Below are 19449 nucleotides of genomic sequence, written 5' to 3' on the forward strand. Positions count from 1 at the left end.
TGACGGATCTTGCCCGCAAGCTCAAGAGCTCAGCATTCCCAAAACCAGGAGCAGAAATAGCTTCCTACTTTTAAAATATTGTTACTCCACTTGATTTTAAGCGTACAGACGATGCATTCCACGGGACATACCGTCGTTCCTTTTCCCACTGCCCACACAAATTCCCACTGTTTAAAAATCTGACTATCAAGGCTGGTTTAGACAAGCAGCACTGCTTTCTTCAAACCAGCATCTGCTTTTAAGGCAGCGCTGTGAAAATAGCGGCTGTGAACCCCATACCAACATGGCCTTACAGCACCCCCATTAAAAACAGATCTGCTACGCATACCTCTACCTGCTAACGGGACTGTTAGCCCTGCCGACCAACATGCACTCTCACATTTTGTTTCTCATAGGCCAACCTCAGTCCGACTTTGCAAAAAGCTTTGACATAAGCACCTAAGACTACTCGGGGCATCCAAGATACTTCAAGTTACTGAGGTGCTCTGAAAGCTGAATTTAAGTTTGCTGTAGATTTTTGGGGCAAGTTTAGTCACTGAGTAACACCTATGCACCAGAGGTGCCCCGGTGCAAAACTGGAAAAAAAAAATCATCTGGTATTCTCACCTGCAAAGAGAGAAGCAGTTACATTGCAAAGCAGAGCATACAAATGCCAAATGCACAAATCAATTTTTTAGCCATTTAAAACCCATTACATCACCTGATAGAGCGTGCGGTCATAACCAAAATGCACAGATGCCAATGATGCAAATAGGTGACAGTATTTTTATCATGAGGCAGTACTAAAGCTTTAACCCCAGCAAAGTTCACGTACTTGGAGACTTCAACGTGTCAACTATACTTTCTCTTAACACCAAAGGTCCCCAAAGCTTGATACAGTGCACAACATCGACTAGTGCAAATTTAAGCGCTACACAACGCGGTACAGGAAACTGCCCAGAAACCACAGGAAATCCCCTCACAGCAAGACAGGCAAGAGGTAAGACAGACAAGGGGGTGAATGCCGAGGAATATTGAAAATATCCGTCCTAAATGGGCATCTTTTTCTTCTGTTAAATCCCAAGAAGTATTCCTATGGCATTAACCTTGACATTTTTCCCTGCACCGTGTTGGAGGCAGTACTCAGCAAAAAGCCTTAAAAGGAATTTTTAGCCATCGTCTCTGACAATGCTGTCATACCCTCCAAGCCAGGAAGGACCAGCAAGGAAGCCCAGGACACAGCTGGCTGACCCGCAAGCACGCACCACCAGGTCATAACGAGGCTCTCATCCCCCAACACCCCCAAGTCCTTCTCCTCAGGGCTGCTTTCAATCCATTCCCCATCAAACCCAGAGCAGTGCTTGGGATTCCCCAACCCATGTAAAAGACCTGGCACTCGGCCTCGTTGAACTCAATGCGATTTGCACGGGCCCACCTCTCCGGGTCCCTCTGGATGGCATCCCTTCCATCCGGTGCGTCAACCGCACCAGACAGCTCCGTGTCATCGGCAGAATTGCCGAGGTTGCGCTCTATGTGCCCTGTACGTAATACATCTTAGGCGCTCAAGTCAAAACATTGTGTTACTTAGGGTAAAACCGATCCCTTCTTTAACCCATATTCTTGTTAAAATAATTACGAAAAACGTCTCTACATATCCATTAGTCACCACCACTGTAATATTTACGTAATACTATCTTATCACCTCCTCTTGCTATTCACTAAAAAAACCCCCACGTTTTCCTCCACGAGTGTATATGACAGACTCTTGTATTTAAGTCAACAAATACTTACCTTCTCTTAATTAATATGAGAGCACAGAACATGACTAGTAGATCACCATCACTTCAATTAACTGATGCTGAAGATCAAAACACAAACCTCTTTCCACCTACAGATGCCGAAATCGCACTGTAACAAAAGTTACTTGAGAGTATTTCACAGGTCCATTATCTATACTAACAGAAAGCGAAAGTAGGAAATCACGCTAAAATTTGGCAACAAGTCACAATCCGCTGGGCTTCATTAACAAGGTCAGCTCTTGAAGCTCCAAGACTACCCTGTCACCCAGACGCTTCCTACTTGATTTATTAAAAACACAAGTTCAATGTAACGCAGAGGAAGGGGTACCATAGGTTTGTCTAACCACAAGAACAAGGCCTTTCTTCTCACAGAAACAGTGAGAGTATTTATGTTTGAAGAGACTAATCCGGTCTGCTCCCAGCATTGGTGGGGACCCGGAAACACTTCAGCACCACACAGAGTTAGAGTTATCACAGTACCACTATTAGTTTACAGGCACATCAGTAACAAAAGCAAAACAGCGTGCGGTTCCACACCTGCTAGTTCAGTGCTCGTGGAACCACCTTCCAGCCCGAGAACAACACTATCTTCCACCAATGCAAGGATCTTCAAGTGATTCTTACTTGCGAGGCGTACAGGAGCGCAACCAAACCATTTATTTTTCTGGAAACCCTTTCTTCCTTTGCAAATGCACTTTTTGCACATCCCAGCACGCTTCAACAAACACGCTTTCTCTTTATAGAACAAGTCAGCATTTCGAAAGCCCATTTCCTTTGTAGAAACCTACCAAGTTCTGTCCGGTACTACTGCCGAGTTTCCCATCCAGAGTGCATCCCTTACTGACTTGGCATTTTTACCATCTCCCTAGCTGGCATAAACCAGTTCTGGAATTTAAAGAAGAAGTTCGAGAAACACAATCCACATTTGTCAAGCCAACAAACACTTGTCAAGAGTGACAGCTGTTCGCAGGAGCAAGCAATATTTTTCTCCAAGAGACAGAGCTTCACGTCATTGATGCTTCCCTTTCCAAACAGTAAGCTTCACTAACAAATAGAAACCCACAACAGAACCCTACCAACCAACCCGAATGCTATTTTTTCGGTCAAGGTCAAGACTGTTGACTAAACTTTTATATAAGGGATTATGCTGTGTATTCTAGGCCAGAACAGTTAATTCGATTCCCTTTCACTGTGCCATTAGACCTCCAGTCTCTCCAACTTTAGCTCGCTAGACCTATCATGTTAGTCAAGGTGTAACCAAAGCGATGCCTTCAGGCAGGATGTGCTTCCTGCTCAGCTTTTCACAAGAAAGCGTCTCAACTTCTCCAAGACATTGTTAAGTCACCTAAAACGACCACCTGCTAACATGGCTTAAAAAAAAACAACCCAAAACAAACAAAACCACCCCACAACCCTAAGATCTTTAGAAAGCAGTTGTATATTCAACGTGTGGAAAAGTTTTTTTTCCCCATCCCTCCTGACATTCTGCTAGTTCACCGAATTCAGCTCCATCCAGAGCTTACGCTGAACTGCAAACAGAGGGAGTTTGAAAAGCAGGACAGTGACGTTATCTGTGAATATAGACTAGACAGGAAAATGAACTTTGTCATTCTACAACAGTGAAGCTATGATCAATAGGATCCGTTAATTCAATGTATTCTATAGCTTGATTTCAAATGTCATTTGCTAAGCATTTTTAATGTACCCAACAGTTTTGTTTTTAAAAAAAACCCTTGATTTCAACTCCAATACAATAAACAAGTGTCAAAATCAAATCCAGTTACAGAGTGGTTAAATCAGTGGGTGCAGATACATTATATACCTAATAGGCAACCACTCCAACTTTTTTGGAACTAAACTCCATTTTCCTACTGAATAGTTACCACCCAATTAAAAAAAACAAACACAAAATCAAAACCCACACCTCTTCTTGAGCTACCTCTTTCTTCCTCGGTAGTTTGTCCTTCATCTTCCTTAAAATCACTATTTTAATTGTAATTTAAATATGCAAGCGTAAGAATGCCAAGCAGAGCAAGTCAGCAAACAGCTCTACAGCCTCCCACGTGACTAACTCGCCCACCGAATACCACAGAGCTACCATGGCACAGAAACAAGGCAAAGCATAAGGTTCCCAGCTTCAGCAAAATGGCCAGTTCTGCAGCATCTTGGACAAGCGCCACATTTCATTGCAAGAGAAACAAAAGACTGAGCAGGCCATGCAGAGATAAACCAAGCGACTCAGTCTGAAACACTTCTGCCATTATAAGGCAGATGTCATGCGAAGATTCTCTGGTTTACTTTTTTCTAAGGCATTACACGCGCACTAAATGAGCAAGATGAAACGCATCTCTTCGCTGCCAGGAAGAGCCTACATGGTCTCACTCACATCTTCACACCTGAGTGGCATCGCCAGCAAACTCATTGACCCCTTTTCCTACGTGAGCATGATCAAAACCGGATTAACTGGCTGGAATTACTTGTTAAAGAGTATCTACAATGAATGTTTGAGGCAATCTGTATAAGGATTTTCATTGTCCCACCTCATCTTCTTTAGCTGTCCGCAAATACTTGTATATATTTAAACTCTGAGCACACCAAAGAGGCAGATATAGACACATCTGGCAGATGAGCAACAGGGGACCAATAAACTCGCCTAAGAGCAAAATACCTGAAATTTGATCTGCTTATACCAATAAATGAAAAAATATTTTAGGTAATAATATTTCCTCAGTACCTGCACAGAGGCAGGCAGCTCTTAAAGTCCTATCCGGTACATTCTGAACGCATTCGAATACTTCAATTCACATACAAAACACCTCTTTATTAGTACTGCTATGCAAATTATTTTACATCACCTTTATGCTTGGGATTCCTTCGTTAATAGTATTTTCAAACTTCACACCGTGACACGTGACAATTTAAAAAGAGACACTGAAACTTCTAAACCGTCTAAGCAGCTTGATCCTGATAAATAAACAAGCCTTGCTGCAATGGCAACCGGATTCTGACTATCAGAGTCAAGATGATCAAAATCATTTAATACCTCTCATACATCTATTGTGTTTCAAGGCAGAGCCTGTCAACAGCACTAACTCTGAACAAGGGAGTCATTCATTAAGCTGCCCCGTCTGGAAGCTGGCATGTTTTTGAGTTCATTTCAATAAATGAAGCGTCAGGACCCATCTACCACCTAAACCCAGAGACGTCCTTCAACAAAAACTTCCTCTGACAACCGCAGCTATATAATCCGATGTCATCTTAACAGAACAGCAAGTCAAAAGGATGAAGTGAAATCATCTGTTTGATGGAGACAATCAAACATTTCAAGAAAGCACAAAGCTGGGAAAGTAATGCTGTAAACTCAACCAAGATTTGAGGAACCTGAATACGTCTTCAAGACTAAACCGCGCGAGATGCGGCACACAGTGTTTTCTTTTGATGAGTTCCTGTATGGTTATGCTGCTTTTACAACTATCATAACAATATAAGCTTTCTTTTCTATCTGCAGAGTGCCTAAGCAACCTCAGGATAGCACATTCTGAGAACAAATAACCCTCGTGATGATTTCATTAGTTCTCATTAAGAAAAAACCAAGTGATAGTACCCAAGCGCTATCTCATCTAAACGGAGCTCAAGGTGAAGGTCTCAACTCTACAGATATAGACCATGCTCTATGGAGTGACAGCAAGGCTGCAATTACTTCTTTTCCTTTTCTCCCCAAAACTTTCTTTTCCTGAATGTCATGCACAAAACGGAACGGATCCCGTGTCTAACATTGACATGTCAAATTTCATTCATGCTTCCTATTGTTGGCCCACGGAACACACGCTCTATTCGAGTCAGGTCCTTACACGTCTATGTCAGAGTGATTTAGCTCCTTTTATTCTTTAATGATCTATTTGATCTGTATCCGAGACATCGAGTTCAAAACCAAAGTACTAAGCGGAATCACCTTGTGCTACGTTTACGCTGCTAAACTGCAGAAGAGCACTTGGCTCCGTCAGAGTTCTTAAATAGCACAGACCAAGCCCATGCACATATAGCACTTAGAAGAAGATTAGCTCCAAGTTTTGTTCCTCCGTAGCTCTTCTACCCAAAGAAACAGCATTTACGTGTAGTTTCATGCAAGTAATTTAGTAATTATCCAAAACAGACAAAAAGTTTAGGAATAAACGTGCTAAATAAAAGCACACGGAGCTTTTCAGCCTACAGGAATTTGCAAAAGAACATAAGAACGCATCATATTAACCGCTTTTAAAACTATTTCTTGTTTTGTAAGAAAAACGGCAAAAAGCTGCATGAATAGCTCCTTAGAAGTGCTACTAAAAGACAAGATACACAGAGATATCACAGTCGAAATAACAAATAAAAACAAAGTAAAATGAGTCAGTAAACAGAACAAGAATTAAACCCAAAATTGGACCGTAGGAATACCTGTCTCTTGCAGACTTGTGCGTGAAAGCTTCAAGGTGCCACAGGAACAAATTCATCTATTCAAATAACATGCAGGTTTGCAAGGAAGCTCGACATGTATATTACTCCGAACAAAACCTCCTCAAGTCCTGGAATATCGCAATTCCTGTCATAGTTTTGCCTATGGCGACCAAGGCACAGCATATTACAGCGGCGATGAGGAAGAAACCATCGCAGAGCTGGGACGTTCCAAAGTCTACCCGTATCTCTTGTACGGACTTGCACGATTTCGAGAAAATCCCTTCATCTTCCTTTACTTCTCAATCTGCCTGATAATGGCTCTCCCTAAGGGGACGCCATGTTCTTCAGATCCAATACCAGCTTTGACGCCTCTTGAAGATCAAGACAAAAAAATCCTTAGAGGTATAGGCTTTACCATAAGCCTACATAATCATTTCTTCAGTATTTTGAACATTTGCCTCAGCAGTAGCAAGGTAAAGATAAGGAGAATCAAGGCTCAGAAAAGGCTATCGTGCCTTTGCAGGGAGAACACCGCAAGTTAGCTAGCTCTCAGTTCCGCAAGGCAGACTTGGTATTTTCTAACATCTGTTTTCTCATTGCTCAACGACAAAGCACCAAAAGTCTCTTTTGCTCCTCAAGCCAAAAGAAATATTCCCCGCTTAATTAAAACAGACCCCATAGGATCAAGTAACTTCTTTATTTCTAGTTGTTAATCTGTACCTTTCCGTGCTTTTGCCTTCGCCTCACTTGTGTTCAGCGACCCAGTTTCACAACTGACCCCACCCATACCCAAGCCATCCCACTGCTACTAGTAAAAAGTAACTGTCCCAGACAAGCGTGAGCAAGGCAGGCACAAATCGGAGGAGACAAAGGCAAAGGTTCCTACCTTCTTAACCGGTAGACAAATGCTCAGGAGACTAAAATCCATTACCAAGACTATCAGAGGAGGAGGAGAAAAGCAATTCACCTTCCTTCCTCATCAGCAGCTAGACAACGACGAAGAGAAAAACCCTCAAGAGAACAGGGGTTGGGCGTTGCGCGCCTAACTTCTTAAGCTGGCGAGGAAAACACGGGACAAGCCGTCTCTACCGCGGCAGAACGACAGCCTAGAAACAATGCGACCCGCGCTTGTGAAATGCTGCTTAGCGTCACCGGGATCTGCAAAACACCTTAGGCTCAAAGTCAGAGACTATTAGAAATAGGTGACTATTCCCAACGCTTCAGGAAGCAGCTGTTCATCCAGCGCATTAACAGCTTTTAAGCTAAACCTATATAAACACACAAGGAAAAACTTCCATTCCAGAACAGATGCCTGCTAATCTAACAACTTCTTAGGAAAAGGACAACATCTCAAGCAATCAAGTTGCCATTAGCTGACTGACCACGTCCGTGCTCCTGGTTAGTCCCAAATGCAGAACCAAGTCGGCTCCCTAGAACCGCCCGTCATCTGACAGTCCTACGCTCTGCAGTCCGGCAGGCGTAGAGCATTCACGGTGTCAGTTAACACAGCTCTGCTTACCAACGGCAACTCGTTCCACTGCGCTAACGTACTTACCTAGGCTATTAGGAAGGCAAAAAATAGCCACAAGAAGTAAAATAGAGCCCAAGGTTAAGAAGTTAAACTGTTTGGAGAGCGAAGACTTAAAAAGAATGGTGTAAACCAAAGCAATGTCCAAGACAAGCACAACCTAACTAATTACCTCAAACACTCCTGCTCTGAGCCAGAGGTGAAATCTGCCTAACAATAAGCATGACATTCATCAGATGGGACACATGTACAGCTAAAACAAACAAACATCTAGAGGTAGAAAGGTGTCCAAGTTCACAAGCACATGTATATAGATTAAAGCATGCTCCTTCTTCCCAGATGCAAAAGGAAAGCAAGTCTGTAAATTACGCTGCTCCATAGAGACCAAGCCCCATCTCCGGCATTAACTTCAGTTGTCCACGCGCACAAGAACCGCATAGATACTACCATGTGGGTGACATACTAGTCGAGGACCGACAGCTCTGATATTACGCTATCAAAAGCTGGCGAAATAAACGTGCTCTTCCTGGAATCACTGGTTTCTACTCAACACCTGTCTGAAAATGAATTCTACTTTCATTAGCTAACAAGGTCTTTCTTTTCCATCTTGACATGCAAAACACAGGTATCTAATCAAAAAAAAAAAAGAAACTTTCAGTTGAACCACCAAAACACCCTCGCCCAAAATAAGATCCTGTGCATCATCTTTTAAAGCCAGGCCAAGTCTTTCACAGACAAAGCTAATATATCCTCTATTATCACGTGCTGCCTTACCCTGTGAGGGTGGCCAGGCGTTTCACAGTAAAACCACCTGCGTGCGCACACCCCCTTTTATGACTACCCTAACATAGGCATACTTTATCGAAACACATCTGCAATAACAAAAAGCAAGTAGATCGCACATACATACATTCATCCATCACATCTGTCTTGCGTCAAAATTTGGCAAAGTAAAGAAGGCTTGAGTTTGTGCATCATATTAACATGATACAGCTACAAATCAAGTTGCTTCTCCTATGTAACCATCCTACTCTTGGCCACTATCCCAAAAACTTAGCTCGGAAGTACTAGATTCCAAAGTACTTGCTCAGTATTTAACTACTTCTGGGCACACAAAACTTAGAAAGATAAGGCTCTTGAAAAACAACGTATTTGTGTGCCCTGAGCAGGGGTGTAATACTACACGTTCACATACCTTGCCATGCAGAAATGAGCCTCCTTAGGGGATGCAAAGACTAACACCTTGACAATCCAAGAGCATCCGACCACGTGCCCCTAAGACCCGAACTTGGTTGTACCTGTACAACAAAGATACCTTTCAGCCTACACGCGTTTCCTAGCCCATTAATTTCTCCATCTATGCAAGAATGGCACACGCAGCTCTACAGAGTACCACGAGAATGAGCATTCTTGTTCTCCCGAAGTACCACCAAAGCTCCGTCAGCACACCAGTTACCTGACTAACAAAACCGAAGTTAAATCATTCCTTTTGTGTGCTACTAAACATTAAAAGACATTTTTACCCTGATATTGATTTAAGACTAGGATCATATGCAAATACCCAAACTACTTCCTAGTACGATTTCTTTTTCATGACACAGAAGACAGCTACACCCTGCAATAGGCAAAACAATGCCCTTGTTTCAAGTTGTTAGCTGCCTTCATCAGCCCCGGAAAGCCCGAAGATAAATCCCAAGCACTGCAGCACAGGCTCCCTATCTTTCATTACCTAGCCATCTAAACTTCGTTCAGCACCTCCCCTCCTGCCGTTCTGAGGCTAGACGGGCAGTAAGGCAGCCGTACCGACGACCGGGACCGCGTGAGAGCTTTACGCGTCCTATACCGTACTCTTAGTCAAAATGAGAGTCGGGAAGCTTCAAGCGCTCGCGCTGCTTTTCTTCTCCCTTTATCTTTTTAACTTGAACAAGCCATTTCTGCTACTCAAACATTATCCAAGCAAAACTGTTTGAGACAGAACAACAGGCATGACCTTTACAGTCATGTGTGGGCATAGATTCAGTCGCGTTACACTGAAAGAGATCGACGTGACCAATCTCAACTCATATTCTACAAGTTATCTTTCCAGACAACCGTCCAGCTCATAATCCATCTTAACAACTGAACTAGATTCCAACTGAAAATAAAGTGGTCGTTACTGCAAAGAGCGGCAAGTCACATGCTACACCACCACTAAACTAATGAAGAAAGCCAATAACAAACATGTCAGCTTAACACGTTTCAGGAGACTGCCATGCCATGTAGTCAGGACAGAAGAACTGACCCAGCACCAGCTGTATTCCTAACGCCTGCCACAAAAAAACCTCTGCCACTGTACAATCGGCATCTCAGAGTTAAAAAGTCCATCCGCACCATGTTTAAACGTTTTGATACTAAAGTTAACAGATCCATTACAACGGCACGTGTCCCCGTTTGCCTCTTCAGAACAACGCACAACAAATGAGCCATGCCGTCACACGATGCTGCACAGCAGCACGCTTAAGAACTTATAGCGGCTGCTGGAGTTGCAAATCCCCAAGATAAATTACTCTAAAGAACTAAAAATCAGGGTAGAAAAGGCTAATTGAAGTGAGGTTTAACCAAACATCCTAGAAGGACAAGAACGTTATACACATCACAAAGTCCATCTATTTAGATTACTAATTGAACTGCTATTGCCAAGACACTGGTGGGGGGAGACAAAACCCCAACACAAAACTTTAAAGGCTATCCTAATTGCAGAACTGATTTCAAAGACCTTATCATCACGCTTCCTTTCTGGATAACGAGCAATTCAACCTTTACCAGACCTGTGATGCTGATCAAATTTTAAGATTCCCCTTCCTGCCTTAGACAATTTATTAAATTAAAACCTTCAGGAAAAGACACTTGTGCTAAGAACTAAACAGCATGACAACTTAAAAAGGCACAGCACAAAACCTCACAAAGCAGGACATGGATCCCTCTCCATTAACCTGCTAGTTTTCTTAGGCCTCGACTGGCAAAGTACAAAAAAACCCCCACCAACTGAAAAGAGAACTTCATCAAGTACGTTCAAAGACTGCACACTCAATTTAAGTAGGACAGTAGAGCTTACAAGAAGCTTCGCTAGTAGCCGGTAATGGCTCCGAGAGGTTACACTGTGAGATAGACTATCGAATAAAGGACAATGGATTTCCGATTTTATAAAGCGAAGACTCAAAGTTTTCACTCATCCTCTCTATCGAGAGGTCCCTCCTCACAAAGGAATATGCTTTAACCATCACATTAAATAAATGAAGCAAAGCTCCCGTGTTACACGAGCATTAATTAACTTAAAAGCCCTCACCACTTCAGGGGCTTTTTTCCCTGCCTCTCTAGTCCAAGATATAAGGTCACTTAGAAAAACAACAGCCTCCTAAGATAAAGCACCACAAGGCTCAACAGCACGCAGCTCTGAACTCACCACCTTATCAGCTAGAAGGATAAAAACCCAGCGTAACTGCTCTCAGACAACTTCTTTCCACACCCACTGGGGCAAAGGAAATAGATAAAGTGCAAGACCAGTCATGTGTCATGTCCAACCCGTCCTATCCAAAGCTTTAGGACACAGAAAAGTTAAAGAGCAGCCTATAGCTTTTTCTTAACACAGCAACACTACCTACCACTACTTTACATCCAGTCTGGGTACTTCTGGGAGCAAGTTGCACAGTGTATTGCCTAGTTTTCTTCCCTGTCACTCTCTGGCACTGCACCTCCGCTTTCCTAAGCAAAGCAGTTGCTAGTGGGAGGGTTAAAAAGAGGAAAAAAAACCCCAAAACTGTACTGAACTACTGACAAGAGCGTTTTGTTTGCCCCAAAAGCAGCCAGCCCGGTCCTTCCCAAAAAAAAGCAAGGTTTTTCAGGGGCAACATGATCTCCCTCTTGTGCTATATTCAGGGCGCACCACGACAGTCCTCATCTGTAACTTGGGTGAACATCTGTATCATAGGCGAACAGTTACTACTGGATCATCCTGTGTAATCCAGTTCAGTAAAGCTCACCCACAGCCAGATTAGCATTCCCAGTATGTGACAAAAAACCAAACCAAAACAACCCGCACGCTTGTTTCTAGGACACTACCACTTTTACCACAAGGTTCTTTGCTCAAGATGACTCCAAGTCCAGTAGCACTGGCCCAGTAAATAAGTCCACAGCTACCTGCTAGCTACATAATGCTTTTATCATGAAATAACAGAGTAACCCATCAGAACACGTAAGCTTCAACCCTCTCAAATTCTCTGAAACGTATCAACCTCAGACCATCTAACCTTTACATTCAATCATCTCCCTTCTTTTAGTAGGGGACCAAGGCCCAGCTCATTTTTTTGAGGGACTTGTAGATTAACGAGCCAGGAGAGGTATCGATTTCTGCCTCTTTGGTGGGCTCCTTCCACGGGACAGAGGTTGAGTGCCTCTATAGGCTGTTCCCTTAAAGGGGCGAGGGGAGGCAGGAGAGGGACCAACAACAGGGGACTACTGCCTGACATGGACTTAGCCCGTGCCTCTGTCAGGCTCAACATAGCTAATTAAGAAATCAGGAAGCATCCACATATGGTACTAGTTGTCCTGTAAAACAGGAGAACAATCAGCCTGAAAAACCCCTTGAAACTGCAGTGCTTTCAACACCAGATCAAGACATGCAGGACACTGGATGACAGTTTATTACTGGTACCACGGAAGGAAAAAACACCACGTAGTACTTTTTCCTTTTTTAATAAGATGCAACACCATATGCCCCATGATTCCATTAACCAATTCTGATTAAAAAACAATGAAAGCCGTATGACAATTGTCTTTCAACACCCACAAATTAGCTTCCGAGCCAAGCCACTCATGTTTGGGAGCAAAACTTCAGAGCCCTCCGCACATTCATCTACATACTCCCCGGTTTTTTTGTTTTTTAAACATCTGTAACCATCTCTGCTTGCTTTATCTGCACTCAAAAACATACCGACATAATGAATCTCAATACAGCACTGAGCATGCCCACTTGTGTCTGCTCACGGCACGAAGACAACTTCCAACCTCTAAAAGTCTTTATTTACTTAAGCATCCCCAAGATCTGCCAAGCACTCAAGACAATAACACAACTGAGCATCTTCCAATGCCTACCCTTAGAGTCTCCAGAAAAATTAGTTTCACTGCAGTTCTTATACTTCAGTAACTCCTTTCTGTTTAAGTCAATGCTAACTATCAAGTAGTATTATCCCCACATCAAGCCACAGCTTTCTACCTCCTCCTTATATAAACCGAGAACATTTTGGGAAGCTGCAAAGATTTACTTTCCTTTTCACTCCTCACAACATTAACCGGTTTGCACTGACATTTGAAGTCAATTTAAAAGGATATTTCATACTTGTTACGTCCAGTTGGCTACAACTTCTCAACTGGAAAGTCTTTTTCCATATTGGAGTCACCCTAAGTAACTTCACCATATGCCATTTGTAACTTTGAAAGACAGAACTCTCCAGATTTTTCTCAGATTTAATTTTCTGCACTTCAGCTGCATCGCGCATGCTCTTGTTCAACAAAAAGACTCAGAGAGAAGGCCTTCACTCTGCCTGCATCAGTCATTATTCCGCGTACTTCTACCATCCCCTGCAAATGGATAAAAAGTCATTGTCTACACCAGGCCTTAACCCAAATTGATTGTTCTTTCCCCGTTTCTTCGGAAACAAACCTTAAAAACTAATACCTCCATCCAACAACAGACTGACCCTTGGGTTCGGAAGGCTAAGCAGTCACCCAGAGAGCTGCATTTCAAACCACATAAACCACTCAACAGCCCATCAACTACAGCACTTCAACCTTTAGGCCTCCGTTACTACCGAAGGACGCAGCTGCTTTAGATAGCGTTATACATGTTTGTGCGGAAGAACTAGATTATAATGCTACATACTTTTGCCTTTTAAACACTGCAATAAAACACAATTGTCCAGGACTATAGAAAAGCATTTTCAGGGCAACATCTGTATCGACACAGGAAATCTCCCAAAGATTCGTTGCATTCATTACTACCGCCTAACAAGCCGGTTACACCTTGAGCCTTTCGGCATCCCTACTGGCACTCGCTCCGGTTACCAGGAGCCTAAGTCCTTCGCAAAACCAAGAGCTAGCTTCTTAAGACAACTGACATGCAAAATTAGGAAGGGGTGTATGGGGGTGCAGGCATTTTAACAGTTTCAATCTGACAGACGTACAATGCCATTCATTCCAATAGCTAGTAAAAGAGCCTAGCCATACCACACCACTAACAGAACACTACCCATCCATTCTGAAATAGGCTCAGTGTTAAATTCATTACATTTGTTAACTTAGTAACCACGCTTTGTGTTACACAACCTACAACTCCGATACCAGCCTCAAAAAGTAACTTGTAAATGGCATTTCATCAGCACTGCATAACACCAACTACCCGAAGACCACTCGTGTTTTACATGACGGGGACGCAGTTAGCTAGGCCCTGACCTCATTTTCATAAGCCCAAGACAAAACATTGCCTTCTAAATATTAAGTACCAATTCCACTACACTACTAACGCTTTTTCCAGGTAGCAATGAAAATTTCAGTACCACCTATGTGTTTCTATTTTAAGTAGTAATAGCTTCTGCACATACTTGTTAAAACCACATCTTAAATCTTCATCAAGAAATGCATGTAAGCAATGAAAGTTTAATAGCGCATTTATGCGTAAACTAGTCTAAGCAATAGCCAGACATCAAAATGACAAACATAAATTATTTTACCCACAACATGCAAAGCGGTGTATTGCAGCGCTGCGAAACTCCATAACTGTGAAGTATACAGGACTAGCCCTGTGCTCCGTGACCTAGGAAGTGAATTATACTTCATACATCGCATCGGCTGAGGGATCAACTCTGCGCTGCTTCCCTCACAGGCAGAGTAAAACTCAACCGTGGCTGTTTTCACCATGCCCCACGCCAACTTCTCATAAAGTCGTACAACTACCAAAGTCTTCCAGTTCCACGAGTACCTGAATTCACGCAGCTCTCCTGTGGGACGCACTGGAGGGCCAACAACTCCAAGCGGGAGTTAATCGCCAGAACCACAGCTACCTGAATCCACGCAGCTCTCCTGCAGGAGCCCAAGTGCAAGTTAACGGCGGTTCCACGAGTACCTGAACTCACGCAGCTCTCCCACAGACCCCACGGAGGACCAACAACACCGAGTGCGAGTTAAAGACGAGAACCACAGCTACCTGAATCCACGCAGGTCCCCTGCGGGAGCCCAAGTGCGAGTTAACGGCGGTTCCACGAGTACCTGAATTCACGCAGCTCTCCCGCAGAGCCCACGGAGGACCAACGACACCGAGCGTGAGTCAACGGGCAGAAGCACAAACCAAGCGCCGCGCAGCAGCGGGAGGACGACAGTTCTCCACAGCAGAAGTTGCTAGCACTGCAACTTCACTCGTGACCCTGCAGCACTCTACTGCATTCCAGCAAGGGAGATCACGGTTTTTATTTTTTGTTTTCTCAGATTAGCTGGCAAAAGCCTACTACAGGATTAAAGCGGTTACCGGCCAGGCCGCTCCAAGCCCAGCAGACCCCGCGGATCACCGGCCGCAGCAGCGCCGTGCCGCTCCCGCAGACATCCCGTATCGCTTTACTCCCGACAGCACGCCAGGCAACTCCCGGGCACCGGCCCAAACACAAGCACCCCGAAGGGGACCCCTCCGCCGGCTTACAGCGGGCGGGCAGCTCCCCAGGGGCGGGAAGGGAGCCCGCGGCTGGCCGGGGCCCGTCCCGGCGGGGAGCAGGGAACGGCGAGCAGGGAGTGCCCCCCCCACACACACACCCTGTTCCGCGGGCACCGAGCACGGCCCGTCCCCCCCGGTTACCTTCGGCCAGCAGCTCCTCGGGGGTGACCTGATAGCGCCCGACGGCGAACACCTTGCCCAAGGCGACGCCGCTCCCCCCGCCGCCCCCGCCGCCGGAGCCGACGCACGCCGTCCCGCCGCCGCCGCTCCCCTCGGACTTGGGCATCCGAGAAAACTTCTTCATGGCGAGCGGGGCCCCGCCGGGCCCGCGGGACGGGCGCAGCCGGCTGCCCGGCCCGGGGAGGCGCAGCGCGGCCGAGGAAGGAACCGGCGAGCGGGCGGCGGCGCGCAGCGAGTCCGAGACGAGGGGCGGCCGCTGCCCAAGGGCGGCCGGAGCGGGGAGGGGGCGGCACGGTTCACATGCCGGCCGCGGCCCCCGCCCCGCTGCTCCTCAGCCGCTCGCCCGCCACCGCCAGCTCCCTGCGCCCGCAGCAACGCCCGCTCTGGGGGAAGGAGAAGGAGGAGGAGGAGGAGGAGGAGGAGAAGGAAGGGGGCGGGCACAGCGCGGCCACAGCCCCGCGGCGGGGCGGGAGGGCGGGGCGGGGCACGCGCCGCGCCGGCGGGAGAAGGCGCCCGGCCAGGCAGCGGCGGGACGGCGCATGCGCGGCAGCGGCTCCAGCACGGACCGCCGCCTTACCCGCGCCCGCGCCGCCTGCCCGGAAGTGAGGTTGTCAGCCTCGGGCGAGCACGTGGAGTCCGCGCGGGGGGGAGCGAGGCGCGTCGCGCGGCCCCCCCCCCGCCCCCCGCGCGCCCTGCCTCGCGCCCTTGCGCGCGTGGCGACCGTTAGGAGCCCGAGGGCCTCGCGCCCCCTCAGGCGCCGCGGGGCGCGGTCCCGCCGGGAGACACGCGTGGGGGAACGGGACCCACCCCCCCGGGCCGGCCCGCCCCGGCCCCGCCGCCTCACGGCGCCCACCGCGCTGCGCGGACCCAGCCGGTGCCCGACGCGCCCTCGGGAGGGGCTCTGCGGAGCGGTGCGGGGCCGGCGGGCGAGGCCCCGCGGGGTCGGAAGGGCTGTGCGGCCCCGGCCGGGCCGACGGCGGCCTGCAGACCCGCTGGGCTCAGTAAAGCGCTCCCAGCCCGGGCGGAGTAGCTGCGGAAAGCCTTGATGGCCAGCGTGCCTTCCGGTGGTGGGGCTCGGACGGACGCTAAGCAGAGGCTGGGAGGTGCCTTGGTGCCAAGGAGTGGTGAAAGGACGGACGTGGACAGGAAAACAATGTACCCACCGCGGGCATCCTCCCTATAGGCAGTGACAAAGCAACCCTGGGAATGTGCCAACACAAGCATCCCTTCACCTGTGAAATTTCCAGGAAAGTAAGAATTGTGTTAGAAAAATGGTTCCTGAACCGCGACAAGTCCCGCGTCCCGCGGTCCCTCGCTTAAGTTGGTCAGCTCGATCGGAAAGGGGCACGAGCCACGGGGAGCGCTGACCGTAAGGTACGTTGTTACCACCGGGCTGCAAGGTGGCAAGCGTGGCTGTCAAAGGCAGTGTTTGTCACAGTTCCCTAGAAACAGCACTGGGAAACACCTTACACTTCTAGATAGTCCTCTCAAAATTTCCAACTCAAAATCACATTCAGACTGAAAACAAATTTCAGACTGTCCGAAATGGCAGTGACATCCAGTTTTTATCCTTAAACAATGATTCCGGTCATCAAAAAATGGTGAGAGATTACAGTCATCGAAAACATAACTTTGTTCCAAGCCTGTTCTCCTCCCTGTGCAAATACATGTGGGGTAGTCGTGCTTTTTTTTTTTTTCCCCTTACCGAATGAAATCATACAATAAAAGCAAAACTGATATGGGATCCTCTGTCAATCTCTCGTACGAATGAATGAAGCTGCACTTTTGGCTTCTCTAGCGGGAGTTTAATGACGCAGCCTTTCACACCGAACGCCTAGGTTGCGGATGGATATCGATTGCACCTGTCGGTGCAGTAAAACCGCTGGAGATGCCAGAAGCTTAAATCTTTGGGATAACGTTTCAACAATCAAATTAGTTTTGACTTAATCATATTGCCGTACTCTGAGTTGGTAACAAAATGACAATATTTCTCTATTGAAGTGACAACTTGTCATAAGCTGAAATGCAAAGCTGGTACAGCTCGTACAGCTCTTTGCATCAGTAGTCCCCTTTCCATAGTCGCTGCCATCCTTTCGGTAACAGGAGATCAATTTTTCAGCGGCATATAGAGACTCTAATTCACAGTTTTCCTGAGACGAGAAAGGTATTTTGACTGCAGACGAAAGGAAGAGAGGACTGTGAGAGGAATGGCATTTCATTAATGAGGGCATTCTTACCGTGATATATACCTGTGCTCCTTAGATATACGCTTTTAATTACATCTCTGAGAAAAAATGCAGCTGGGTTAAAAACACATAAGTTTAGTGCCAATGGGTAATACAATTTTGCTCATCCTCTGTGAAAATAAAGGATTTTCTAAAAGTCGCTGTGAGAGGGTAGGATTGGCTTTTAGGTTAGCTGGTTAGTTTTTATTTGTTGGGGGGGGGTCCATATCCGCACCCATGTATTTTTTGTTCTTTCTAAAGTAACAGATTGAATTATTGCTTGAGTTATTTATAGGCCGGACAAAGTGAGCACTCTTGTTATACTGGGATTAACGCTACTAATCTCTGTCTTGACATACTGGAGGACGTAGAGGTCAACTGCTAGGCATCGCCGGCAAATAAGCGTATCGGCATTGCACACCGAGTTACGGTGATGAACGCGTAGGTGGCCGCAGAACTGGCTAGTCTCTCGTGACTGATCTCAGAGAGCCACGCTGCAGCTGCCTTACGATGTTTCACAGACCTTGAGGAGAGATCAGCTACAGAGGTGGAGAAGATGGGGGATCCTGATGCAGAGGCTGCACCAGAGCTGGGATACCAGTTATCATTACGGGGCCGGGGGGAGGGGGGGGTGTTGCTATATAATTTATAGATAAATATGTATATAAACCTTCAATTCAATCGGTCATGAAATCATAGGAGATATTCAGCTTTCATTATCAAAAAAATAAAAGAGCGATAAAGGCCAGGTTCTGCTTTTTATGACCGTGAAGTCAACGGTGAACTTTCACTGCATGAAAACAGGAGAGAAAACCAAAAAGTCCCAGTCACATGCTGTGTGCGTCTCCATTACAATATTGGTACATCTCGCTTCTTCCTTCCTTTTATTGCCCGGGGTCTAAAATGCCGATACGTTCTTTTTTTTTAATAATTGCGTAAGGCAGATCTATAACAGCATGTAAATTATTCCACTTACTGTCTTTATTCAGCACAAAATACGCATCTTGAAACTCCCCTCACGGTTAGTTTCACAAAAGCAAACCTCCAGAGGTTTTTTTTTTTAATACAACAGTAACTGTATTCTCACTGTCAAGATAGCGAAAGTCCTATCTCGTGTCTGATAATGTCTCCGTGGCTTTACTTCAGAGCGCTTGAAACCTGGGTCCCCCTCCTGACTCTTGGCTGGTAGACGGCCGTAAGCATGCTGCTTCATCTCAGTATACAAAAAAGTTTCCCATCTATAAAAATCAGGATAAAGCTGCTTTAAGTATGCTGCTTCACCTCTGTATATGAAGGATTTTCCCATCTATAAAATTATGGTAATGATTATTTACTGCATCGTAAAATGCTTTGAAGATTTATGGAGGAGAGCTCTAGGTGAGAACGCTACTTGAAAATGAAACATCAGATATTTCACATGTGCTTGGAGTTCGAAATGCGATGATTTAATCCTCTTTAAACAGCTGAACAGTTCAAATGCCCTTTACCTTGATTACTGTTTCTTAAGCATTCGTCTCCTTACATCTCTCCCCGCTCATAACTCTTTCCTCTGCACAATACATAAATTGG

General features: G+C 46.0%; 1 protein-coding gene across 5 annotated transcripts in view; it reads right to left on the reverse strand.

Moving 5' to 3' along the window:
- The window catches only part of BMP2K (BMP2 inducible kinase), a 56589-nt gene extending 40536 nt beyond the window's left edge, over positions 1 to 16053 (reverse strand). For all 5 annotated transcript variants that reach the window (XR_012835106.1, XM_075750791.1, XM_075750789.1 and 2 more), the window contains exon 1: positions 15617 to 16053. Coding sequence is in view for 4 of the 5 variants with exons in the window: in XM_075750791.1 (XP_075606906.1) it covers positions 15617 to 15779 (163 nt within the window). In the remaining variant the exon portion in view is untranslated. The remainder of the gene's footprint in view (positions 1 to 15616) is intronic.
- Positions 16054 to 19449: the final 3396 nt, after the last annotated feature.

Source organism: Balearica regulorum, chromosome 4 (assembly GCF_011004875.1).
Source record: "Balearica regulorum gibbericeps isolate bBalReg1 chromosome 4, bBalReg1.pri, whole genome shotgun sequence".
Lineage (NCBI taxonomy): Eukaryota > Metazoa > Chordata > Aves > Gruiformes > Gruidae > Balearica > Balearica regulorum.